The sequence below is a fragment of the Megalobrama amblycephala genome, linkage group LG4 (assembly GCF_018812025.1).
Source record: "Megalobrama amblycephala isolate DHTTF-2021 linkage group LG4, ASM1881202v1, whole genome shotgun sequence".
In the NCBI taxonomy this organism is placed as follows: Eukaryota; Metazoa; Chordata; class Actinopteri; order Cypriniformes; family Xenocyprididae; genus Megalobrama; species Megalobrama amblycephala.
Genome location: NC_063047.1, coordinates 38,563,995 through 38,591,462, shown reverse-complemented (window position 1 = coordinate 38,591,462; position 27,468 = coordinate 38,563,995). Strand labels below are relative to the sequence as shown.

The 27,468-nt window shown below is 37.2% G+C and overlaps 1 protein-coding gene across 4 annotated transcripts in view; it reads left to right on the top strand.

Moving 5' to 3' along the window:
- The window catches only part of fam172a (family with sequence similarity 172 member A), a 209,896-nt gene that overhangs the window by 100,606 nt on the left and 81,822 nt on the right, over nucleotides 1–27,468 (top strand). For all 4 annotated transcript variants that reach the window (XM_048189169.1, XM_048189172.1, XM_048189171.1 and 1 more), the window contains exon 8: nucleotides 6,937–7,056. In XM_048189169.1, coding sequence (XP_048045126.1) covers nucleotides 6,937–7,056 — 120 coding nt within the window. The remainder of the gene's footprint in view (nucleotides 1–6,936; nucleotides 7,057–27,468) is intronic.

The following is a 27,468-nucleotide window of genomic DNA, read 5'->3' as shown; positions in this document are numbered from 1 at the left end:
TATATATATATATATATAATATACACACACACACACACTATATTGCCATGGCCACAGGTGTATAAAATCAAGCAATAAGTCCATTCGTGAAATTTCCTCACTACTAAATATTCCAAACTCAACTGTTAGTGGTATCATAACAAAGTGGAAGCAATTGGGAATGACAGCAACTCAGCCACAAAGTGGTAGGCCACATAAAATCACAGAGCGGGCTCAGCGCATGCTGAGGCGCACAGTGCGCAGAAGTCGCCAACTTTCTGCAGAGTCAATAGCTACAGACCTCCAAACTTCTTGTGGCCTTAAGACTAGCTCAAGAACAGTGCGTAGAGAGCTTCATGGAATGGGTTTCCATGGCCGAGCAGCTGCATCCAAGCCTTACATCACCAAGTGCAATGCAATGCATCGGATGCAGTGGTGTAAAGCACACCGCCACTGGACTCTAGAGCAGTGGAGACGTGTTCTCTGGAGTGACGAATCACGCTTCTCTGTCGGGCAATCCGATGGACGAGTCTGGGTTTGGTGGTTGCCAGAAGAACGGTACTTGCCTGACTGCATTGTGCCGAGTGTAAAGTTTGGTGGAGGGGGGATTATGGTGTGGGGTTGTTTTTTAGGGGTTGGGCTTGGCCCCTTAGTTCCAGTGAAAGGAACTCTTAATGCTTCAGCATACCAAGACATTTTGGACAATTTCATGCTCTCAACTTTGTGGGAGCAGTTTAGGGGTGGCCCCTTCCTGTTCCAACATGACTGCGCACCAGTGCACAAAGCAAGGTCCATAAAGACATTAATTGGTGTGGAGGAACTTGACTGGCCTGCAACCTCAACCCGATAGAACACCTTTGGGATGAATTAGAGTGGAGACTGTGAGCCAGGCCTTCTCGTCCAACATCACTGCCTGACCTCACAAATGCGCTTCTAGAAGAATGGTCAAAAATTCCCATAAACACACTCCTAAAACTTGTGGAAAGCCTTCCCAGAAGAGTTGAAGCTGTAATAGCTGCAAAGGGTGTGCCAACTCCATATTAAACCTTAGGGATTAAGAGTGAAATATGAACAGTCATTTATAAGTTAGGCATTCATAGGTTCATAGGTTGACTTAGTCTACTCAATGGTAGATGAGCATTTGGGGATCTTGATGTTATTTTTGCAATTGTATTTCTTGACGTTGGCAATGCAGAAATTACACACTTCTTTTTTTAATAAAGAAAAGTTAATGTCCATACATACACATAAACACAGAGACATGAGCAACATGTCTGCTCACTCTGGGAGTCTTCTAGCTCTTGCACATGCATGGATGAGATGAGGGTTGACAGCGAGAGAGAGAGGGTGAACCTGTCACCAGGAACTGGTCTCTATGGGCATATTGTTTCGCAGGAGCTAATTAACCCTAGGAAATAATTACACAAATATGCAAATGCTGTTTAGATAAGTGTAGGCTCTATCAGAGGAGGTAGTCAATCATAGGGGAAGGGTTGGAGGGAGTCAGTGGTCTGTGTGTGCTTGCGTATGTGTATGTGTGTGGGCCAGGTGTCAGACTCTGTGCCGGGTTGATAAGGGGAGGGGGACGTTACCTGGTTTAATGTGGCATCACCCTTTTGCAACTGTGGAGATTTAATTCATTGAAACACAAACACACACACACACACACACCTATGCACAGACAGAACAACACAATGGTCAGTCTTCTGTTTGCTTCAGCATAAAAACAACTGTCTAAAATGCACATTATGTTATAATGACAACTTGAAATTGCATTTGTAATTTGTAGATTTGGTAGTTGATTTGATCAATGTCTGTTTGATTAGATTGTGAAAAGTGATATTATTAATAGTAACAGTAGTATATACATATGGACAATGCCGATTTTAACAAACAACTATTGGCCGATTTCAACACTGATATTACTTTTGTCCTTACAATAGATTACTGTTTTGATCATGTTTTAAATTAGCAAACTTCAAAAACACATGCATTAAGGTATATTAGCTAGTTTATTGCTGCATCATCAAATGCTCTTTAATGAACATGGATTGGATCCATGTAATATATTTAAAAGGCCAACATCAATACATATTTACAACAGAACAAAGATACATATGAAATAAACAGTGCTTTTCAGGTAGGTCTAACATTAGTTTTCAGGTACAGAAATTGAATAAAGTAATTAAATGTAAGATAACACTGCTGTATAAATTAAATGTATATAAATTAAAGTTACAAAAGTTATTTAGTTGTTCAAGAGCAATGAGTGATTAATTTATTTTATTTATCTTCTTTTTTGATCACCATTAAAAAATGCTGCAGAGCTGAAGTGGTTAAAACGCAGGGATATTAGGCTGCTGTCACTTTAAGAGGTGCATAGATCCAATATACTGATATAAGTGCGTTTTATGTCTCAACTCTTTACGAACACTTAAGAAACTGTTAACGTGTCTTTTCTTCATCTGTTTTTGTCTGACCCTGCTGATGCAATGAGCATTTCACTGTCCAGTGGTCATGCCTTAACTTTGCAATTTCTAGTATTGCATTAGTATTGCATCCTTCTCATGAGAATTTAATAATTTTAGAGAGTTAAATCTCTTTTTTGGCCAATGTTGCCTGTAAAAGAAAACCTGCCTAATAATTATGCACTCTTAAAAATAAGGTGTTTTTCATTTCCATTATTTATATATATATATATATATATATATATATATATATATATATATATATATATATATATATATATATATATATATATATATATATATAAACGATTAGTTCCTGTCTTTGATTCTGATTGGTCAATAGCTGTGTTTTATGCATGATAAAACACGGCTATGACCACTTCACCCAACGGTTCTGTGTATCACTATACAACACCCTTAGCAACCACTCTTAGCAATATAAACTGTGTGTTCTCAATTGTTATTGTTCATTGAAACGTACTGTATTATGTAGAAGAGTATTGTGAGAAAGAGATCGAGTGAGTGAATGTATTACCTGCATTCAGATTTAGCATTTTCCTTCAGGTCAGTCTTATGTTCATAATAAAACATCTGTTTAAATGTTCAATGTATTATCTTGTCCTTTTAACAGTTAAGTGGTTTTCCCATGACTGACAGCGCTAGTCAAAGCATTTGTCAGTAGCATCTTGTTCCGTGTTCACAACAGTTTAGTCTTTTCAATATAAAAGTCTTCACTTCTGACTGACACACTCATAAAGACAGTCTTTGCCACCATCTGATGGCATAATAATAAAACTTCTGTTGCTGTTCACGGTCGGGGACTATTTTTTTCTGGCGGAAGGAAGGCTTTTAGTGACAGTTTACTTCATGAATGTTGCATTGATACATATTTTTGGCTTTAATATTTGTATTGTGTGGTAACCGTTTTATAAAAGCAGTAAGGTACTCAAGGCTAGTGCTGCATCATGCGAAGCAGAGTCTCTCATACCTTATTGCTTACACACACACACACACACACACACACACACACACACACACACACACACATATATATATATATATATATATATATATATATATATATATATATATATATATATAATATGTGTGTGTGTGTGTGTGTGTCACATATATATTTACTTTTTTTTGTGAACATTGCGGCTTTGTAATTTTTTTTTTTTTTTTTTTTTACACTATTTTAACTTTATTTAGTTATAATATAGTGGGCTCTTCTGAATTATGCTAGCCACTCAGAACACCCTAGCAACCACATAGCAATGCACTGACATCTATCCACATCAGTATGGCAGTTGGTTTTCAGGGGCAAGTAGCACTTTCTTGCCAAAATGTAAAAAGTAAAATAAAAATACTTTTGTTTTCTTGTTTTTTTTTTTTTTTCCCCTGGCCTTGGTTACATCAGCAGAGGTAGAAAAAGTTCTTAGATTTTGATGAAAGATTGCAAAAACATTTTTTTTTTTTTTTTTTTTTCTCATTAGAATATCATGTATTGATGACTTTATGTACAATAAGACCAAGGCTGTTTCTTAAGTGAGGTTGTATAAACTAATTACTGGCCACTACACCATTTTGTGGTCGTATGTCCATGCTTGCTCGTGTGAGCACAGAGAGCTTTATGAATATGAAACACACTGCACTGCAATGATGACTCAGCTTTGGTTCTTCAAAAAGCTTTGATGTCTGAGGGTGTGAGAGAAAGACATGCAAACTCGTCTCCGTTTTCACCACCCTGCACCCACCGCCCAGCCGTCCAAGTAGATCTGGGCTCAGCGCTTTCCGCCAGTTGCATCACACCGTAACCCCCCCTCCCACCAGCCTGTTTATTTACTTTCATATTTGTGTCCCCTCGCCAACACAAGCCATCTCGGTGACAGGAAATCTCTTCCCTCCTGCCAGCTCCTTCAGCTCTAATTCAGTTATTATTGTGCTTTTCAAAAAGCTAATCAATGTGGGAGAGCTGATGCAAGATCATGAGAAAAAGGCTAAATGCAGGGCAAGGCTGCAAACTTTCAGAAGCTGATTGCGACAAGGCCAGGCTCTTTATATCATGCAGCTGTGTAGCTGCCGCATTCGTCGTTTTATGTCACCGACACCCACGTTCACTCACTTGTTGCTAGCGATTTTTCTCTAATTTAGTTGTTATTCTGCATTTAAACAATCACCGCATTTGCAAACAAACACACAGATCGATGTTGCATGCGGCAGTGAATGAATGCCCTTTTTCCTCTCTCTCTCTTTCTCTCTCTCTCTCGTCTCGCATTCGTAGAGCGTTATAACCCCAGGCCAGTGTTAATTACGAGTGCTGTGTTTGTGCCCTGCTTGTGTGACCTTCCCATGTAGGCCGATTATGTGTTTATCGCTCTTATAGAGGCCGTATTGATCAGTCAGTGGGGTACAAATTAAGATATAAACTTGACGTCACACAATCTATTGAGTTTTGCAACGAAGGCATTTGCAGTATGCAAGACTCATTGATTGATTAAGATATATTTAACTGAGTCAATGTGGTATGTGAGTTTATGGGTTCACGTCTTCAGGCAGCCTCTAACTTCAAGAGGTCAAACCTTTTTTATTTATTTTGTTTTATAAAAATAAAATATATATATATATATATATATATATACAGTGCCCTCTACAATTATTGGCACCCTTAGTAATTATGAGCAAAAGCAGCTGTGAAAATAAATCTGCATTGTTTATCCTTTTGATCTTTCATTCAAAAAATTCACAAAATTATAACCTTTCATTTAAGGAAAGATAATTGAAAGTGGGGGGAAACTTACGTTATTAAATAAATGTTTTTCTCCAAAACACGTTGGGCACAATTGGCACCCTTTTATTCAAAACTTTTTGCAACCTCCTTTTGCCAAGATAACAGCTCTGAGTCTTCACCTATAATGCCTGATGAGTTTGAAGAACACTTGACAAGAGATCAGAGACCATTCCTTCATACAGAATCTCTCCAGATCCTTCAGATTCCAGCTCCATGTTGGTGCTTCTTCTCTTCAGTTCACTCCACTCATTTTCTTTATGGTTCAGGTCAGAGGACTGAGATGGCCATGGCAAAAGCTTCATTTTGTGCTCAGTGACACATTTTTGTGTTGGATTTGATGTTTGTTTTGGATCATTGTCCTGATGGAAGATCCGACCACGGCCCATTATTGGATTTCTAGCAGAAGCGGTCAGGTTTTGATTTTTTTAACTGTTGGTATTTGGTAGAATCCATGATACCATGTATCTGAACAAGATGTCCAGGACCTCCAGCAGAAAAATAGGCCCACAACATTAAAGATCCAGCAGTATATTTAACCGTGGGCATGGGGTACTTTTTATCCATGTGTGCACCAAACCCATCTGGTGGGTTTGCTGCTTTTAGTTTCATATGACCATAGAAGCCGGTCTCGTTTGAAGTTCCAGTCTTGCCTGACAACTGAATATGCTGGAGATTGTTTCTGGATGAGAGCAGAGGATTTTTCTTGAAACCCTCCCGAACAACTTGTGGGGATGTAGGTGTTGTATGATAATTCTTTTTAGGCTTTCTGAGACTCAAGACTCAACTAATCTCTGCAATTCTCCAGCTGTGATCCTTGGAGAGTCTTTGGCCACTCAAACTGTCCTCCTCACTTCACATTAGGACTTTTTAGACACATTTAGACACATTTAGACACACGTCCTCTTCCAGGCAGATTTGTAACATGTTTAGTTGATTGGAACTTCTTAATTATTGCCCTGATAGTGGAAATGGGGATTTTCAATGTTTTAGGTATTTTCTTACAGCCACTTTCTATTTTGTGAAGCCCAACAATCTTTTGCTGCACATCAGAACTATAATCTTTGGTTTTACTCATTGTGATGAATGATTACGGGAATTTGGCATTTGTGTTTCCTCATGTTTATATTCCTGTGGAACAGGAAGTCATGGCTGGACAATTTCATGTTCATGATTACCCTGGTGTGCTAAAAAAAAAAAATGTAAATATGAATGGGAATATACTTCAGACATATTTTACTCATAAGAATTTCTCATAAGAATGTTATATATATTCTGTTTGCTATATTTTTTTTATTATTTGATATTAATATATTTTAATAAAATATTACTGAGTTAATTAAATGGGGGCGTCCACATAGTTTTTGTCATATAATTGATCTGTCCTCATGTTTTTCATTGTGAAGTTTTTGAACGCTAAATAAGTGCCATGAACATGTAAATGTGGGTGGTCATGTGTTAATGTATCTATCTGATGTCAGTAAGCCAATTTCAATAGTTTAATTTAATTCAAAGGTTTTTTTTTTATTATTATTATTTTTTTTTTTTTTTTTTTTTTTGGACTGGACTGGAGAAGTTTCAGTTTTGAAAGTTACTTCGTGGTTTAATGGTATATTAAGCTCTTATTTTGAAATATCATTAAATTGTATTTCTCATTAAATGACACATTTAACTTCAATTGTTCTTACTCTCACTTTGCAGGAAAACAGCACTCCGGAGGAACACACTCTTTATGTGTGGGACCAGTTCATCTCTAAATCACTCGCGAAAAACATCTTCATCGTGGCACACAGCTATGGCGGCTTGTCATTCGTGAATTTGGTAAGTATTTGTTAGAGGTTATTATTATGAAAAGCCCTCACCCTCCACCCCCTCAACGCACACAGTTGTCTTCACCAGTGGGAAAAGCAGCAGAAGAGAGAGCGAAATGATTAAAAATAAATAACGCTTAGTTTCTTTGAGAAAGTGCTGGTTTTGTAAACAATCCAGTTCATCCTTGTCCTAAGGCACTATCCACTTCCTTGAGTGGGAGGGAGGGACGAAGGAAGAATGAGAAACTACAAAACTACGGCTCTGTTAAGGCATGTAGACAAGTACGCATAACATCAGACCCTGAGAGAAAAGAAAGATATCATGATAGAAGGGCAGTCAGTCCCAGAGTACATGCTAAAGTCAGAAAGACAGAAGAAACAAGTTTGAATATTACAGAGTCTCTCATTGGACTTAAAAATACAGTTGTTATGTTTTATGCGAATGGTTAAAGGGTTAATGCACCCAATAATAATAATAATAATAAATGCTTATAATTTTTCTCCTTTTTTTTTTCCCAAAGTTCAAAAACCTCCCATCCATTGAATCTGTCATTTTCGTTACTGTAGCCTGTTCAAAGATGGTTATTGTTTTCCCTCACTGTACTGTAAATCTTATGTTTGAGAGGATCTCGTCATCAGTTTAGAACATTGTACTATATTAGCATTCATTGCCCCACATTGCATTCTCTTAAATGGTTCCAGTGTTTGAAGAATGTGCCTTTAAGAAACTGGTAGTAGTTGGGAGTTGGCTTCACATTTAATTATTTAGCATTAAATTTGCACTTTTTCTTCTCAAGACATTTTTCATCCTTTAGAATAAGCTGAAATATGCTGCCAGGTTTGAAGTCACTGATGGTAAAAGCCATTCGTTGTTTAACGGGATCGATCTCAACTCAGCGACAGTTCTATTTTTGAGAACTGCAGAGAAGATGAAGATTTTTTAGAGAATAATGTTGTGATCTTTTTCTCACATATTGTATGATTTTAGAAGACTTGTAATATAGTCTTATTAGATGCTTTTACATTGTTCCTGTACTTTCTTCCATTATATTGGAAAGATCATTCAGATTTTGTATTTCATGGAAGAAAGTCAGTCATACATGTTTCGAAAGACACAAGCGGAAGTAAATTATGACCACATTACCTTAACCTTGTGAAGTTTTCAGCTATGTTCCCTGTGGTACATCACCTCCGGGGTCAAGGGTCAGGTAGCTTGTCACAATCTCTACTAGTCTAGGTGTGCGCATTGTAAGGACAGAGCCTCTGTCTAACCTTTGACCTAACATAAACGCACACTTTCTTGCTTTCACACACACACACACACACACACACACACACACACACACACACACACACACACACACACACACACACACTCTCCTACACCTACATGAGAGCACTTTTCATGAACCCGTTCCACTTTTCTTTGAGAGAGAGAAGGGAGGGTGAAGCGGATGGCCGAGACTTAGCATTCCTCTGATAATTCCAGGAATATGTGTTTTTATCTGAGCCAGGAGGTTCTGTGTTTCGTAATTTGAATATAACTGTTAAATATTTATGTGGCGTTGTGGCCGTGACAGCCCCTCGCTGGTGGAGGCATGGCGGTCTTCCTCCAGAGATCTGTTTAGCCGTCTTTCTCTGATGCATCCCTGTTTTTTCCCTCCCTCGCTTTCAAACACACACACACACACACACACACACACACACACACACACACACACACACAGGCGGAATGCTCACTTAAACACACTATTTCTTTTACAAACCATGCTCATGCCTTTCATTGGTTCGGTTGTTTCTGATATGGAGTGGCAGGAATTGTATTGAACTTTGTCATCAAACATAGATCATCTTTATACATCTAATGAAGATCATGCATAACATCTCAAGTTAAAGTTGATTAATCATTTTAGCTGCTTGACATACTTAAAGGGTTAGTTCACCCAAAAATGAAAATTCTATAATTTATTACTTACCCTCATGCCGTTCCACACCCATAAGACCTTCGTTAATCTTCGGAACACAAATTAAGATATTTTAGTTGAAATCCAATGACTCCGTGAGGCCTCCATAGGGAGCAATGGACACTTCCTCTCTCAAGATCCATAAAGGTACTAAAAATATATTTAAATCAGTTCATGTGAGTACAGTGGTTCAATATTAATATTATAAAGCGACGAGAATATTTTTGGAGCGCCAAAAAAACAAAATAATGACTTATTTAGTGATGGCCGATTTCAAAACACTGCTTCAGGAGGCATCGGATCATAAATGAATCAGTGTGTTGAATCTGCTGTTCGGAGCACCAAAATCACATGATTTCAGCCGTTGGCAGTTTGACACGCGATCTGAATCATGATTCGACACACTGATTCATTTATGATCCGATGCTTCATGAAGCATTGTTTTGAAATCGGCCATCACTAAATAAGTCGTTATTTTGTTTTTTTGGCGCTCCAAAAATATTCTCGGCACTTTATAATATTAATATTGAACCACTGTACTCACATGAACCGATTTAAATGTAACATTTAAATGTTTTTAGTACCTTTATGGAGGGGGTACCTTTTAGTACCTTGAGAGAGGAAATGTCATTGCTCCCTATGGAGGCCTCACGGAGCTATCGGATTTCAACTAAAATATCTTAATTTGTGTTCTGAAGATTAACAAAGGTCTTACGGGTGTGAAACGGCATGAGGGTGAGTAATAAATGACACAATTTTCATTTTTGGGTGAACTAACCCTTTAATTTTTTATAGTTTGGTTGATGAACCTATAACTAAACATGCAACCAGACACAATGCAATAAGAATACAGCGTCAAACAATCTGACTGTCCACGCCAAATGTGACACGACTACGAGACGTGACCAAATCAATCAAAAATCACAGCAATCAGAAGAGCAGTGGGCGGGCTCTCCAAGCACAATGCATTCGCATTGAAATTAAGTCATAAATAATGTTTTTTTCTTTTTTTAAATTAATTTATTTTTCGTTTTTAATTTGCTTTGAATTATCAATTGTTGCTTTCAGTATGGCTATAAAGGCAAAATTATATTCAAACTCGCAATAATTTATTTAAACATTAAATAAAGCACATAATCAGACTTGAGATTATCATTGTCATAGTTTTTATGTTATTTCAGCCATGATGTCGCAGAAATAGAAACATTTCTAAAATAAAATACTCTGACACTCATTGTGTATCGTCGTCATTATGGCTGGTTTGGACAAAAACTCTGATTATCATAAAAAATATACATTTTGTCGCATCGTGCTGTAGTGTCACTTCTGGTTAGAACACTGCGTAACATCTCAAGTGAAACTGTTTTCAAGTATTTATGTATTTATTTTTATTTTCTTATTTTCATTTTAAATATACTGAGTAGTGCCCTAACAAAATGTCTATACACCACTTCGTTGGCAGTAACTGTATTTAATGAGAGGGCCGTGCATGTGACTTGTAAATATGTCTTAAGTAATGATTCAAGGTGAAGAAATTAGAGGCCAAGATGGAAAAGGTGGACACAGAGTTGAGAAGAAATTTTTAGCTCATCATAACAGATTGCCTGAAAACATGCAGTCTGTGGCTTAATTAATGCTCCCTTTAACTCTTAACAAACACGTTTCTGATCAGGCACATCAAACACAGTCCGATTAATGTCTTCAGCATGTTGGCTCTCTCTCCCTCTCTTTCTTTCCATTGAAATTCGATTTCTTTTCGAAGGCAGTATGTAGTAATTACAGATACATCAAAGTGTGCCTTAAAGTAAAAGTGGTGCGTCAGGGTTGGATAGCTTTATGTCAGGGCTCACTATTCCATCTCTGTGCTCCTGTTTCAACAGTCTCTGTTTCTTGTCATATCTGTGCCATGAATTCTGAGTTAGACAAACAGTTCTCTTCTAACTGTCTGCCACTCTTTTTTTCATTCTTCTGGCTCTAAATTCCCGTAGCTTCATAGTATGCACTGAATGTGATTGAACTTCTCCACCATTAATGAAGTATGTACTGCAAGTTTGCAGGTCTATATGAATACATTCCCGGATATGCATATTCTACATCTATCATGTTGACGTTGTCCTGTACTAATCTATGATTAGTAATGGAAACTGCAAAGAATTGAATGATTTTGGTTCTGATTCCTCTTAAAGGGTTAGTTCATCCAAAAATTATCCCATGATTTACTCACCCTCAACCTATCCTAGGTATATATAACTTTCTTCTTTCAGACGAATACAATCTGAGTTATATTAAGTAATGTCTTGGCTCTTCCAAGCTTTATAATAGCTGTAAATAGAGGATGAGATTTTGAAGCCCAAAAAAACATCCATCATAAAAGATATCCACATGGCTCCAGGGGGTTAATAAAGGCCATCTGAAGTGAAGCGATGTGTTTGTGTAAGAAAAATATCCATATTTAAAACTTTAAAAACTAAAATAACCATCTTCCGACAGACGGCTGTACGCATTTATGGCGAAAGAGTGAACTCTGACCCGATGCATGACGTAATGACGAACGCGGATGCGCAGAGGAGAGAGCAAAACAAAACACCGGTCATGTAATAGAAGTCTAAAATAAGAATTTTTAAATGGAAATGGTTGGAGGATTTTAATATAAGAGAAGAGGAGCTTGTGTTTGTTGCCCAACCTTATTTATTTGAACAGCGAGAGGAGTCGAAGCTTACGCTACTCCTACATTGCATCAGGGGTTACTCTTTTGGCGCAAGTCGACGAGCGTATGGCCATCTGCCGGAAGCTAGTTATTATAGTTTTAACAGTTTTAACTAATGGATATTTTTAAAACTATTACTTCAGAAGGCCTTTAATAACCCCCCAGAGCCATGTGGATATCTTTTTTTATGATGGATGGTTGCACTTTTTTGGGTTTCAAAATCTCATCCTATATTCACTGTCGTTATAAATCTTGGAAGAGCCAGGACATTATTGAATATAACTCTAACTGTATTCATGTATACATGTATATATGTATATAACTGTATTCATCTGAAAGAAAAAAAAGTTATATACACCTAGGATGGCTTGAGGGTGAGTAAATCATGGGTTAATTTTCATTTTTGGGTGAACTATCCCTTTAAAGATTATGTTTACTTAACGTTTCTTTATCAAAACTATGTATTACTTTACAAACAAAATTCATAATGTCCGTCTGTAACCACATATTGTCATAACCAAACAGCAATTCCACTGATTTAAGTCTCACATGCTATAACCTGAACATGCTTGATTCACTAAAAAGAAGCAACTCATTAGAGTCATTCTTTCAGAAATCAGACTGCACTGCTTGTTCTGTATGTGTTTGATTCACTAAAAGAAACAACTCATTCGAATCATTTGTTCGTGAATCGGTATACTTTAGTTGCTCAGAAAGTGTTTGATTAGTTTAAAAGATCAGATTCATTAGAATCATTTGTTGATCTGGAATCGAACTAGACTAGTTATAAAGTATGTGTCTGAGTTACTAAAAAGATCAGACTCTTAAGAGTCATTCGTTCAGGACAACCTGTCACTCACATGAGATCACAGCAAGAGCAAACAACAACTATGCTATGATCCAATCAATTCCCAATGGACAAAATCAAGTCTGGCTCTACATTTTTTTTTTTTTTCTTTTCTCTTTCGAAAAGCATTTCATTCAGATATACATCACAATAGGGAAGAAAATACGATCGCAACTTCCATTTCATACCAACTTCAATTTTGTTCAGTAAACAGTTATGGTACTATGTTGGCTTGCCACTTAATATTTCGTGTGAAATCTGGGTCCTGGATCAAACCCAGTTGTGAAGCACTGCCCTTCATCTCACCTGATCATACCTGTCCCATTTTCTCTTCTTTCTCCATCTGATCTTGTTTGATTGCTGCATTGGCTGCTCCAGTGGTTGCTTTCATCTATGAATCTAGCTGGAGGCCTGTGGGAGCAGCCATCAGGGCAGAGCTCAGCTCCGCATAACCTTCCTGACTCTCTGCCAGAGAAAAGAGCAGCCGGATTGAAGAAGATGGGGCACATTACGTAACGAGTTATGCAAACGTACATCTGCCTCCCATTGCACCAGTATGTGGTTGCCCACAGCTTTGATGAAATAAATGAATCAAATGTATGTTGTGTCACATAGGTAAGAATTTTTCACATTTGCAGGTTTGGTTCGATTAAAATGAACTGTTGTGATTGCTCTGTTACTGTGGTTCATTTGAATAAATGTGACTGCTGCCATCCGAACCCTGCTGTGAACCAAATAAGGGGACTGAGACCCAGCACTTATAAATGAATTCTGATGTGATTCGACTCCAACATTGATCAAAGACATCTAAACAAACCAAACACAGGATGTGATGTCACAAGATGCGGCCCTAAAAAGAATAGAATGCTTAAGAATACCTGGTTCTTCTCATGATAGGAGCGATGTTGCCCGTTACAGTTCAGTACAGGCATTGGAATCAACATCTCCTTGCAGCTGATCTTCATTTGTGTGTGTGACAGAGGAATTCCTGGTGTTGTCTTGACTCCTTTGCACATTTTATAGGCTGTTTTTTTTTTTTTTTTTTTTTTTTTTTTTCCCTCTTTTTTCTGTTTTTGGTACGGACCAACAGAACCAAGAGATCTAAACTACAAGTATGAACACACCCTTAAAGGTGCCCTAGATTCAAAAATTGAATTTACCTTGGCATAGTTGAATAACAGGAGTTCAGTACATGGAAAAGACATACAGTGAGTCTCAAACCCCATTGTTTCCTCCTTCTTATAAAAATCTCATTTGTTTAAATGACCTCCGAAGAACAGGCGAATCTCAACATAACACCAACTGTTACGTAACAGTCGGGGTGTATGCCCCCAATATTTGCATAATGCCAGCCCATGTTCAAGGGATTACACAAGCCAGTATTAACGTCTGGAGCTTCACACAGCCGAATCATCAGACTAGGTAAGCAAGAATAACAGCGAAAAATGGCAGATGGAGCAATAATAACTGACATAATCCATGATAGCATGATAGTTTTACAGATATTTGAAAATTGTCTTTCTAAATGTTTCGTTAGCATGTTTCTAATGTCCTGTTAAATGTGGTTAAAGTTACCATCGTTTCTTACTGTATTCACGGAGACAAGAGCCGTCGCTATTTTCATTTTTTAAACACTTGCAGTCTGTATAATGCATAAACACAACTTCATTCTTTATAAATCTCTCCAACAGTGTAGCATTAGCCGTTAGCCACGGAGGACAGCCTCAAATTCACACAGAATAAAACGTTAACATCCAAATAAATACTTTACTCACATAATTCGAAGCATGCATACAGCATGCATGACGAACATCTTGTAAAGATCCATTTGAGGGTTATATTAGCTGTGTGAACTTTGTAAATGCGCTGTAATATAGTCGACAGCTTTAAGGGGGCGGCGCCGAGTGTAAATCAGTGCATTGTTAATGATGCCCCAAAATAGGCAGTTAAAAAAATTTATTAAAAAAAATCTATGGGGTATTTTGAGCTGAAACTTCACAGACACATTCAGGAGACACCTTAGACTTATATTGCATCTTGTGAAAAAGCATTCTTGGGCACCTTTAAACACTTCAACTGCAAGTAATAAGGTATTAGAGGTTGTTGCAATGTAAATATAGTCATGGCTAAAGAGCATCACTATACGTGTTTACATTTTATGGCCAGTGTGGTGAAAATTTTATTATTGGGCTTGATGGAGATGCATCAAAGCTCAGTTTCTAGATATCCACTTGACTCTGAGATGCTGCAATCTAGACACCAAGGTTTTGGTTTCTCTTCTTTACCTGAATAATGAATCTTGGCCTGCAGCACTAAAACATAGTCAATTGAACTTCTGAATACAAGCTTTTTTTACAAGCTTTCTTACTTTTTCTTATGCTGTCTTTCATTTCTAACATTTATGTTATGCTGGTTTTTCTTGATAGTTTAAGACTGCGGTCTTAAACAGCTCTGCTGTCTGTAAAACCTTCTGCTTGGACAAATGGGTCTGATATCTTGCTGATGCACTTGCTGCAGACTGATATGAAATATGAAACATTCAAAATTGCAGAGATTTCTGTCCAGCCCTGTATTCAATATTAGAGTGTCTTTTTATGCAGTAGTGGAAATTTGTCTGGAAGAAAAGTCAATTAAAAAACCCTCACAAAATTAATACAACCGACAGCCCTAAAAAAATATAGACTTTTTCTTCAAACAATATACACTACCGTTCAAAAGTTTGGAATCTGGACAATTTTTTTACATTTTTTTTTTTATGTTTCTTATGCTCATCAAGGCTGCATTAATTTGGAAAAAATACAGTAATATTGTAAAATTTACATAACTGATTTCTCTTTTAATATATTTTAAAATTCAATTGATTCTTGATATGACAAGGCTGAATTTTTTTTAGCAGCCATTACTCCAATCACATGATCCTTCAGAAATTATTCTAATATGCGGAACATGCTCTTAAAGCGCATTGACCCGCCTTCGGCTTGACATCGCTTTCTTTACCTGTGTTTACATTTACTATTTAGACTACTGTTTAAAAATATTAATAATGTAAGCTAGGGCTGGTCGATATATCGCATGCGATTGTCACGCGCATTTTGTCAGTAAAGCCGGTTCCCTGATTACCAGGAAAACGACATCACCTGCTTTCAAATGGAGCGGCATTTAATAGACAGAGCCGTAGATCACTGACAAGCTACGCAATATCACGTTCATATCGCAGATGAATCGTCTTCGATAATGAACGCGATATTGCGTAGCTTGTCAGTGATCTACGGCTCTGTCTATTAAATGCCGCTCCATCTGAAAGCAGGTGATGTCGATTTCGCGGTAGTCAGGGAACTAGCTTTTCTGACGAAATGCGCGTGACAATCGCATGCGATATATCGCCCAGCCCTAATGCAAGCAAATTATACATCTTTTGAGAGGTCTATGGGTTTAGTGTCAATATAAGGTCTCTGCTTTACAATATTGATACTCCAGCAACAGTAATATTGTAATTTGTATTGCAAGTACAAATGACAACATGCAAAATCAAAACGGGGACTTTGAAAACAACTCTAACCTTTAAAAACAACTATTAAAAACTTAATATTATTGTGGATATTTTTTTTTTCAAGATTCTTTAAATAGAAAGTTAAAAAGAACAGCATTTATTTGAAATAGAAATTATTTGTAACATTATAAATGTCTTTAGTGTCACTTTTCCATTCTGAATACAAGTATTTCTTACAAAAAAGTGTTACTAACACCAAACTTTTGAATGGTGGATGAAGTTAATAATACCAGTACATAAAATATTCATTAATTTTATTTTAGCTAAAAATGTAATTAAAGGGTTAATTCACCCAAAAATGAAATTCGTAACACAAATTAAGATATTTTTGATGCAATCCTTTTTCTTTTTTTCTTTTTTTCCTCAATAGAAAGCAATGAAATTACAACATTTAACCCTTTGAGATTCATTCAGTTAAATAACTGGCATTAATGTGATGCCACCACTTGAAGCTCAGACTTGTTGATATTTGTTTGAATGTTGATGATCAGGTCTATCAGTGTGTGTTGGGGAAATGGGCTTAAGTCCTGATCAGATGATTTACGCCACAGACCAAGGCTTTCTTTGGATCTCTGCATTGTTGGAGAATTCTCCCGATTAACAGCACACAGTCTTCCCAGACCCTTCACTCCACCTTAGTGTGTGGCTCATTTCTGTAGCTTGAAAAGAGATCCTGACAATCAACATTGTAAAAGATTTCCCCCACTGTGGATTGTCTTTTTCCTCTTTACCTCCTCCCATGCATTGTTTTCTTTATCTACCTGTTTTTTCTGTTATTTATTTATTTATTTATTAATTTATTTGATTTATGACGGGCTGCTTCAAACCCAATTTTCCCCTCCTGGACTTCTGTTGTGAGGGATTCACCAGAGAGAGAGCTTTGACTAAAGCTTGTCAGTGGCTTATTTATGTATTTCCAGCTCATTTTGTCATTAATTTCTGTTTGTTTTTAGAAGATGACGAGCAATCTAGCATGCACAGATTGTTGTTGGAGAATGGAAGCCCGTCTGCATGCAGCTTTTAATTGATATCAATTTGCCGTCCAGGTGTGTTACGCTGAAACAGGGTCACAGAGGGGGTGGAGATCTGTGTGTGCTTCGAGTAATTACTGTAGCTTTCAGTCTACATACACACCAGATCTGTTTCATGGTATTTGTTTAAAGTACCATGCAAATACCGTCGTACATGAATATGGTAGTGCATTCACTATTTTTGTAAGGGATGCTTTAAATTGTTATAAGCGTGGATGCTTGTGTTTATCATGAAGGAAAAGGCTGTGTCAGCTGTTTTGGGTTAAACGAGTTTTGACGCTGCTCAGTAAATGTTGTGAGACGTTTTTATGAGTATGTCTGTTCATTACAGATCCACCTCAAGAGAACATTATATTAAACATATGGCACCTTGGTAAAATGAAAATAGTTGCTGCCTTTTATTGACTTTATAACGACAGTATAGACAATGTATCTGCTAAATATTACAAAGAAGAACAGATCTCCAGGCAGGATCTTCTTACAAATCTTCTCACACACAACTGCTTCAATATTTCTAATCCGAAGGCACAACAATGGAACTTTTTCCTGTTGTGTTGTAGGAAAATTATGTTGATTTGTGCCGTCATTATATTGTGTTGTATATTATTTGTTTTGTTTATATAATTGTATTGTTGTAGCGTATTTTTTTTCTGTTTGGTGAGCTATTTTCTTTGTGTTGTGTCTTAATTCTGTTGTGTTATGGCATAAATAACACATTGTGTTATAGAGTAATTCTGTTGGTTTGTGATTTTATCTGGCTTATTTGCATTTTGGAGTTTTGTTGGCTTTGCTGATTTTGTTGTGTTGTGGCTTATTTTCATGATGTTCTGACTTATATACATTGTTTTATGGTTGATTATCATTGTTTTGTGTCTTTTATTGTGTTGTTGTGGCTTATTTGTGTTGTACGTGGTGTAATTCTTAGTTTTCTGTTGTATTGTCACTTATATGCATTGAGTTGGGGTTTATTTCCATTGTGTTTCCATCGGTAATTCTGTTCCTTTGTTGTTTTAATCTGATTTGCTGTGTGTTTTCTGTTGTGGTGTAATTTTGTTTCGGCCTTAAAGGGATAGTTCAGCCAAAAATGAAAATTCTGTCATTTACTCACCTTCAAGTTGTTCCAAACCTATATGAATTTATTTCTTCTGTTGAACACAAAAGAAGATGGTTTGAAGAATGTCCGCAGTGCTTCCCACAGGTTTGAAATATACTTGCGGTGGTAGCCGGGTGAAAAATCCTCCTATTACCCATGGCACAAAAATTGTCTACTACATGTGACAAACAAATAATGTGTGATTTTTAACAGTATTTTTATTTATTGAAATTCATTTTAATTACATAGCATATTACATTTAATTACATACTAATATTATGCATTATTATGCAATGTAAATTATGCAAAATTACAGCATTTAAATGGTTCACCTTTTCCTATGTTCTCCTTGCTGTCATAAAATTTCTCTCTCAGTGAATGGGACACAGATTTTACTAGTAAAATTTATATAATGAATATTATGTGTCAAATAATGTTCTTAGTCTTTTCTTCCTGTGGGGAGACTACAATAATTTACTATGAATTAAATGGAAATCAAATTAAATACAATTTATTGTGTAACCAAAATACACAGGTACTCTTATTTTGAAATGTCTGTACTATTGCAGGCTGATCCTTCAGATTCTTACAGTCGTCTAAAACATTTTATATAAAGGCCATAAAGTAGACATTGTAATAATTCATCAACTTGAGTTCATTAGCAATCGCTTGGCATAAATCTGCACTTTTCATTGATTGAGAATCACTTTGAAGCAGACTGAAGCGCTGTTGCGCGAGCTTGTAGAACGCGCAACAGCGCCCCCTTGTGACTTTGCAAAATGCAGCGCCTGTGGGAATGTCAGCGGGAGTAAACAGTTCTGACGCACACGTAACGTGCAGGTATGAAACGACTAGTTTATCGATCGCGGATGGTTTCATTATCTTGCGCGGATATAAAAGTGTAATGCTGTGTTCACACCAAACGCGAATAGAGCGAATAGAGTCTGGCGCGAATGATTTCAATGTTAAGTCAATGTAAAGACGCGTAAATGCACAAAAAGCACCATTCGCGCGAAACGCTCAATTCGCCTCATTCGCGCGAATGACACGAATTGAGCGTTTCGCGCGAATGGTGCTTTTTGTGCATTTACGCATTTGACACGAATTCGCGTCTGACGCCCGAGTTGAAAAATTTTAACTTTGGCGTAAATTCGCGCCACATTAACCAATCAGGAGCCTGCTTGCTGCTGTGGCGGCAGGCCCGCCCGGAGTCACTCATTCAAAATGGAGGAACGACTGATATTATCAGTGAGCAGTCACCCAGAGATTTATGACACAAGTTCATACTTCTATAGAGACAGGAATAAAAAGGACCTCGCTTGGAAGAGTGTCGGTGAGGAGATTGGGCAATCTGGTAAATTGTAAATACACATTTCACTTTTGAGTCACGTACACGTTTATCGACCCGCGAATACAAAGCGGTAGCTCTCTCGATGAACGCACGATCAACATCAGCCATCTTGCAAACAGACAACCGCCTAGCACTTGCCCCTCCCACAAGAAGCGGATTTCGCCTCGGACGCGCGTCAATTTCGCTTCAAACGCTTGTTTTTTACGCGCGTCTATTTCGCTCTAGACGCGCGAATGCATTCAAAATGTTCAAGCGGCAAACTAGACGCGGTAGACGCGAATTTGACGCTCTATTCGCGTTTGGTGTGAACGCAGCATAAGAGGTTAAAAATAATAAAAGCAAAAATGTGTCTCCAAATATACTTGGGCGGCCGTTATTATACATGGGCGGCCCGCCCAAGTAAAGTCTATGTGTGGGAAGCACTATGTCCGTAACCAAACAGTTGATGGGCCCCATTGACTTCCATAGTATTTATTTATTTTATTTTTTCCCATTCTATGCAAGTCAGTGGGATCCATTGGTTACCCAAATTCTTCAAAATATCTTCTTTTGTGTTCAGCAGAAGAAAGACATTTATAAAGGTTTGGAACAACTTAAGGGGAATTAAAGACTGGTTTTGTGTCTTATTTCCATTGTATTAAGGCTTATTTGTGTTGTAAATCTGTTTTATATTGTCGCTGATATGCATTGTGCTATGTTTTTTATTTGCCGTTGTGTCTTAATTCTGTTGTGTTGTGGCATAAATTTGTTTTGTGGAGTAATTCTGTTGTTTTGTGGTTTTATCAGATATGTAGTGGCTTATTTATATTGTGGTGTGATTTTAGATTTAATTTTCAAGTTGTCACTGTATTGTGATGATAGTGTATTTCATTTTATATTTTTTGAAAATATATAGTGTATTTTATTTTCATTCATTTAATTCTTTATGGCCTATTTCCATTGTATTTATGGTTTATTTGTTATGGTGTACTTTTGTTGTGCTTGTTTTGTGTGTGTGTTGTCACTTATATGCATTGTAACTTTATTTGCCGTTGTGTCTTCAGTTCTATTGCATCTTAAAACGGTTGTATTTTCAACGTTTGTAGTGTTGTGCATTGCTGGGCCGCCGCAGTTATGCGAGGTCAACCTTGTGCATTTAACTCAGACACTCTCTCTCCGTCTGTCTTTCTCCCTTCCTCTCTCATTTTTTCCTCCCCCACTTCATCTTTTCTCTGTCACAAGCTTAATTAGCCACTGCTTGTTAACAGGCTCAGAGAGTTTAGCGCATAAACATGGATGGAGGGATAAATTCACGGCGAAACGAGCGCACGATAAGAGAAATCACCCCGCTCCACTATTTCTATAAATAAACTATCAGCAAACGCCTGTGCAGAGTGGCCTATCTTCACACCGACGATAAGACACGCTCCAGGAATGTGTGTGTCTGTGTGTCCAGAACACACTTTGAAGTGAGAAGAGACTTTGATTTGATGTGTAACTCCGAGATTGCGGCGTGCGCGCCAGTGTTTATGCGTCTGCGCTGACATAGACGTGTTTGTTATGCCTGCTTATTGTCTGTCATCTTCTGTGTGGTTCATCTGGACGAAATCATTTGCATGTGAATGTATATCGCTATGAGTACCGCCTAATAGAATATGCAATTATGTATTACAATAAGCCATTGAACATCCGTGATGAGCCCTGTCATGGTTTGACAGACATATTTCAGACGTCTGTTTGACACTTCATTTCGTCCCATGCTAATGTAAAATAGCCTTATATAGTTGTTATAGCATTCTGTTGTGTTTAGCGTCTTTGCCACGTTACCATTTAGAATATTTCAACCTAATTTCCAGGTCTGATGATATTTACGGTAAATTTATCAGTCAGCAGCAAACGACAGTAATCGAGTGTCCGATTTAATCCCATATGTCTCTCACTGTTCAGATCGAGCTTTTCGCTTTCGCATATGTGCCTCTGCCGCTAGTTAAAGAGCTCACAGTGAAATCTTAAGGGGTTCATCATTACATATTTAGTGGGCAGGCATCTGATATAGCTGTAAGGTTTTTAATGCAGCGCCCCATTGATCTGACGCACATGTCGGCTCCCGGGGTTACCGGACGTGCCTCCATTTGCATAAGGGCCCTGGGCAAGGTTCCTCTCACGCATTGATTGGCTTGTCCTAGGGAACCTCGCATCGCCTCCCCACATTGATCACTTTTTTATTTTTTTTTTTTCCCTGAGATAGTGCTATGCAGAGTTCACCTCAAATGCATCCTCCCCAACCTGCAGGAGGAAGGAGTGTGGGAGAGAGGAGAGGAAGAAACTTTGCCGCCAATATTTTAATAGTCGCTGCACTGAGGGGAACCAAGAGCGAGGGAAGGGTCATGTGATGTGTATTCATGCCTCAGTTGAGGGTGGGTAATGAACAGTGTTTACAGATACAGCACACACATACTGTATATGGAACACGTACATAGAGTTACAGCTTAGTCATACACTCATAAATTTTTTAGCATTTTATTCTTTTTTTTTTTCTCCCTGAGGTCTACTTATAATCTTAGTCAAGGTTGTCTTGCACTAAAAACAGATTTTCAGATTTTATTTACCTTCTTCTGAAACGGCTATTTAGAAGTAGTGCTGCAGATTATGCCACAACATGGGGAAAAAAATATGTTTTAGATCGCAGAATGTCAGATGGATTTTGTGTGATGACAAAGAGAACAACTGGGTACAGAGATATAATATATTGAGTCAAATTGATTTCCGAATCAGTCTGAATCAAACACAGGAGTCAGGAATCATAGACTGTATTGGTCAGACAATTCACTTGATTCAGTCTATTCAGATTGTTCTCTCTTACTGTGGTTTATTTATTTATTTACTTATATATTTATACAGTACTATTAAAAAATTGACTCTGTTGACTGTCTAACATTGAAATGTGTCAATACTTTCAGGTTTGTTGTCGATACCTATAGCATTGCCCCATCTTTCAGTAACTTAAATGGATAGTTCACCCAAAAATGAAAATTTGATGTTTATCTGCTTACCCCCAGCGCATCCAAGATGTAGGTGTCTTTGTTTCTTCAGTAGAACACAAATTATGATTTTTAACTCCAACCGTTGCCGTCTGTCAGTCAAATAATGGGAGTGAATGGGAACTCGAAGAGTAAGAGTCGAAAAAACTTGCATAGACAAATCCAAATTAAACCCTGTGGCTCGTGACGACACATTGATGTCCTAAGACACGAAACGATTGGTTTGTGTGAGAAACCGGACAGTATTTATATAATTTTTTACCTCTAATACACCATTATGTCCAACTGCGTTCAGCATTCGCTTAGTGAGGTCTGATCACGCTCTGACAATGGCAGTGATGTCTCGCGCATATACTTCAATAAGTGCTAGACATTACTTCCGTTGTCAGAGCGCGGAATAAGAGACTCTTATTGTTCGAGTTCCCATTCACTCCCATTATTTGACTGACTGATGGCAACGGTTGGAGTTAAAAATCATAATTTGTGTTCTACTGAAGAAACAAAGTCACCTACATCTTGGATGTGCTGGGGGTAAGCAGATAAACATCAGATTTTCATTTTTGGGTGAACTATCCCTATAAGTGTTGTGTTAATGTATTCACCATTGTTGTCACCATCAATATATACACTAACTATTAAAAAGTTTGGGGTCAGTAAGATTTTTTTAAAATAAATTAATATTTTTATTGAGCAAGGATTTATTAAATTGATATTTAACTTGAAAATAAAGGTATTTGTAATGTTACAAAGATTCTATTTCAGATAAATGTGATCAGTGCTGGCAAAATGAGTCGGAATGCGCACTGGCTAATTTCGAGCTACAGGCAAAACAAGTTAAAAATTTCAATTTTGGTCGGTTTTCACAAAAATGAGTTCATTAAGACCTCATCTAGCGAACCCAATGCTCCAAATAGCCATTAAACATCTAAAAGTAACTTTATTTGTATGTTTATTGAGAGGGGTACCTTTCTTTTGTCCATGAATTCTTGTAAAGTGCAACAAAACTTTGTGAATATGCATAGCGAATTATCGATGGCATGAGTCTGAACCACTGAAATTTGATTTTCAAACTCATGCTGATGTAAACAAAACAATCTTATTTGCGCTGACTGACAGATCTGAAGCGCGCGCACAAAGACGCCTCAGCATGCGATCCTGATCTACGCATATAAACAGAATTACAGTAATTAAAAAAAATCTGTTTTGGCGAGTATTCACGCAAACGTTATCTGTTTTGTCTTAAGTGGACGTTTGGTTAACTGTTGGGGAAAAACATCTGATGTGTAACATTGTATTAGATCTGTTTGGTATAGTAGGTTGTAATATATAGGCTGTCTGTTTGTGCCAAATGTTATGGTATTACCAGGGATTTTAAGGTATGGTTGCTAGGTGATTTTGTTTTGGAACCTTCAGATAACTTAAACTCGATTTTTCTCAAAATTGACTTTGCTGACTCTATCGACTTCAAACAGATGTAACTCGGTTATTTTTTTTTCAGATTTCAACATATCATACATCATTTTGAAGTTGTTGGTTTTTTTGTTTTGTTTTGTTTTTCAGAGAATCTGAGAATAACAATAACTAATTTTTCAAAATGTGCTCATTGCGACCCATTTTGCCAGCAAGGGGTCACAGATGTTTTTTTGTTGTTGTTGTTGTTGTTGTTGTTGTTTTTTCCCCTCTATTCATAAAAATTTGCTGAAAAGTGTATCACACTTTCCATAAAAATTGTAAGCAGCATAATTGTTTTATGATAATAATAAGAAATGTTTCTTGAGCAGGAAAATCAGCATATTATTAGGGCTGCACAACGATTAATCGCAATTAATCATTTGCAAAATAAAAGTCTGTGTTTACGTAATATATGTGTGTGTTCTGTGTATAATAATTCTGAATATATAAATACATGCACATACATGTATAAATTTAAGAAAAAAATATTTTTATATATAAAATATTTATATGTAATATAAAATATATATAAATATGTATATTTATACATGTATATATTTCTTAAATGTATACATGTATGTGCATGTATTTATACATACATAATTATTATACACAGATATTACATAAACACAGACTTTTATTTTGCAAACGATTAATCGCGATTAATCGTTGTGCAGCCCTACATATTATAATGATTTCTGAATGATTATATGACACTGAAGACTCGAGTGATGGCTGCTGAAAATTCACCTTTGCCATCACAAGAATAAATAACATTTTATTCAATTATGTGTTATTTTAAATTGTAATAATATTTCACAATATTACTGTTTTTACTTTATATTTTATCAAATAAATGCTACCTTGGTGAGCATAAGAGACTTCTTTAAACAAAAAAATCAAAAATCTTACTGACCTCAAACTTTTAAATGGTAGTTTAATATTTTTTGACTTTTGAAAGTTTCTGTATATTTATATTGTACATTTTATTTCAACAGATAAAGGAAAAGGGGGATTTTTCATAATCCCTTTAAGAGACTAAGAACATTAGGCATTAATGATGTAAAATGGAGTGTGTCCTAGAGAGAAACTTTGTTACATTTCTAATGGTGTGTGTCCTAGAGGGAAACTTTGTTACATTTCTACTCTTGCAGGTCATCTTTGACACAGTTCAACACACCCCTCTTCTTCTTGATTTTGTGCCGCACATGACCTCAGGAACAAACAAATCCCTCTTTTTGCCTTTCCACATGCTTTTCCTTCCTTCCATCTCTCTCCCTCCGAGCCTACGGCAAGGTCTGCACACGGGACTAAGGCTAGTCCAGGAGGACAACATCCTTCCATCTTTCAAATTTGATTTTCTGCCTCTGTCTCTCACTCTGATACACACATTCTTTGTTCTTTCACTTGTGCTTTGTCTCCTCTTCATAATTGGAAGCCTTGCACTGTGCCCTAACCAGGTGCGACACGATAAAGCAATAACAGATGAAGCAGCTATTTATCCCATGTTAGTTAGTCAGGACTTCTTTATGTCCAAACACAACAAGTGATGACATTTTGTCAATCACTTGGTTGTGATAGATGGTGAAATAATAAATAAATAAATAAAACAAGCCATTTTAAATCTGTATGACTTTCTCTTGTGGAACACAAAAGAAAAAAAAAAATGAAGAATGTTGATAACCAAACAGTTTTGGTAACCATTGACTTCAAAAAAAATAATTTGAAACTTTTGAAAAAAAGGTTTGGAAGGACATAAGGGTGAGTAAATAATTACAGAACTTTTATTTTTGCATGACTAAACCTTTAAGGAAAAGGTTTAAATTAAGCCCGGATGATTTGGAACGACATTCAAAAAAGATTAAAAAAGAAACTGAAAAGCAATATTCCATATTCAAGAAAACAAGAGGCCAGAAAGAAAGAAAAACAGCTGTGAAAGTGCTCTGCCGAAAGAGAACCACCACACTTCACAAATGTCACTGAACTCTGCACCTTCAGAGGATGTTGGATATCGGTTTCTCCATGAGCTTCAGATGTTTTACCTCCTCAGTACTTTTTTTTTTTTCTCATTCTCTCTCATTCAGCATTCTGCTTTTCCCCTCCATATGTGTTTTAAAACTGATTGAATGTCAGCATGTTTTATAGCACCGTGTGCTCTTTGAGTCAAACTTTCTCTCTCCACATGTCATAAGAGAGCATTCTGGGTATTCATAACATCACACATGTCCATGCAGTGCCGATTATTCTATAGATTTGGACCTACTGTGGAAGTCTGCTCGCCTCCGCAGTGCTCCTGCAGAGAGAGCCACGAGCTTCCCGCTTCTGAACACGTAGTCAAATCCTGTTTGAATCTTTTACGAGTCCCTTTTTTTTTACTCTATATTTTAGTTATGTACCTGCGGTAAAACATATTTAATTTTTAAGCCCGGGAAGCCGACACTGAAAAGAGATGAACTGTTTTATGTGCCGTTTTAAGGTTTTATGTGCTGTGAATTATGGTGGGTTGTGTGAAATACTGGAGAGATGGTAAAAGGGAGCATCAACAGCTTGTGGTGTTCTTTTGATGTCATCTTAAGACATACGACTGTGGCGGTGATGTGGGGTTGCGTCCCACTGCGGATGCTTGTAGGTTTTGCTGGTCATAAAAGTGGTCACACTGGCACACATACCGGAAGTCAGATTGAGGTGTCATAGAGGTGGGACCTACACCTCGATGTATGTGAGATGTAGGCCCGATAATATGAGCAGTGTTATTGAATCAGCTTGGGTTAGGCTGAAAGTGCATTACTATTAGAAGTTTCTCTGAGGAATTCCTCAAATAAAGCCCAACACACAACTGAAGCTTGACATCCTGTGTGCATTTAAAAACTCAATTTCTCACACTTAATACTATTAATCACATGCTAGACGTTTGCACTTAATTCTCCCCAACTGTAGCTGCAGTTTGTTCTCACACAGACTCGCATACGAGAGTAGATTCTTAACATGTGACCAAACAACTTGGAGAAAGGGCTTGCAAGTTTGCAGTTTGATGCTTTTTGTTGTTTCGCATTTGCAGCAAAACAGTGGCAACAAGCACGCATTGCGTGTTGTCTACACCTTGGGGCCTTTTGTCGCCATCTTTATATATAAAAGTGAGCTTCAGTCTTGCAGTGTGTGTTTGGCTATAGCGGACAACTGCTTTTATTTGGCCTGCTCTCTAACACCTTAAAAAGCATCATTACAGTCTACTTCTTATCTTGACAGTGTCAGAATTCTTCTATATACCCTTCCACAGCTACCCCATCCCCCTTTCCCTTAACCTCTTACCTTATTCTCTCCCCCTTTTCTCATTCATTTTCCTCCCCCTTCTCTCCAGCTCGTCCTCCTCAGGCTTTTCCACTGTGATGCCACAACTCGATTTACCC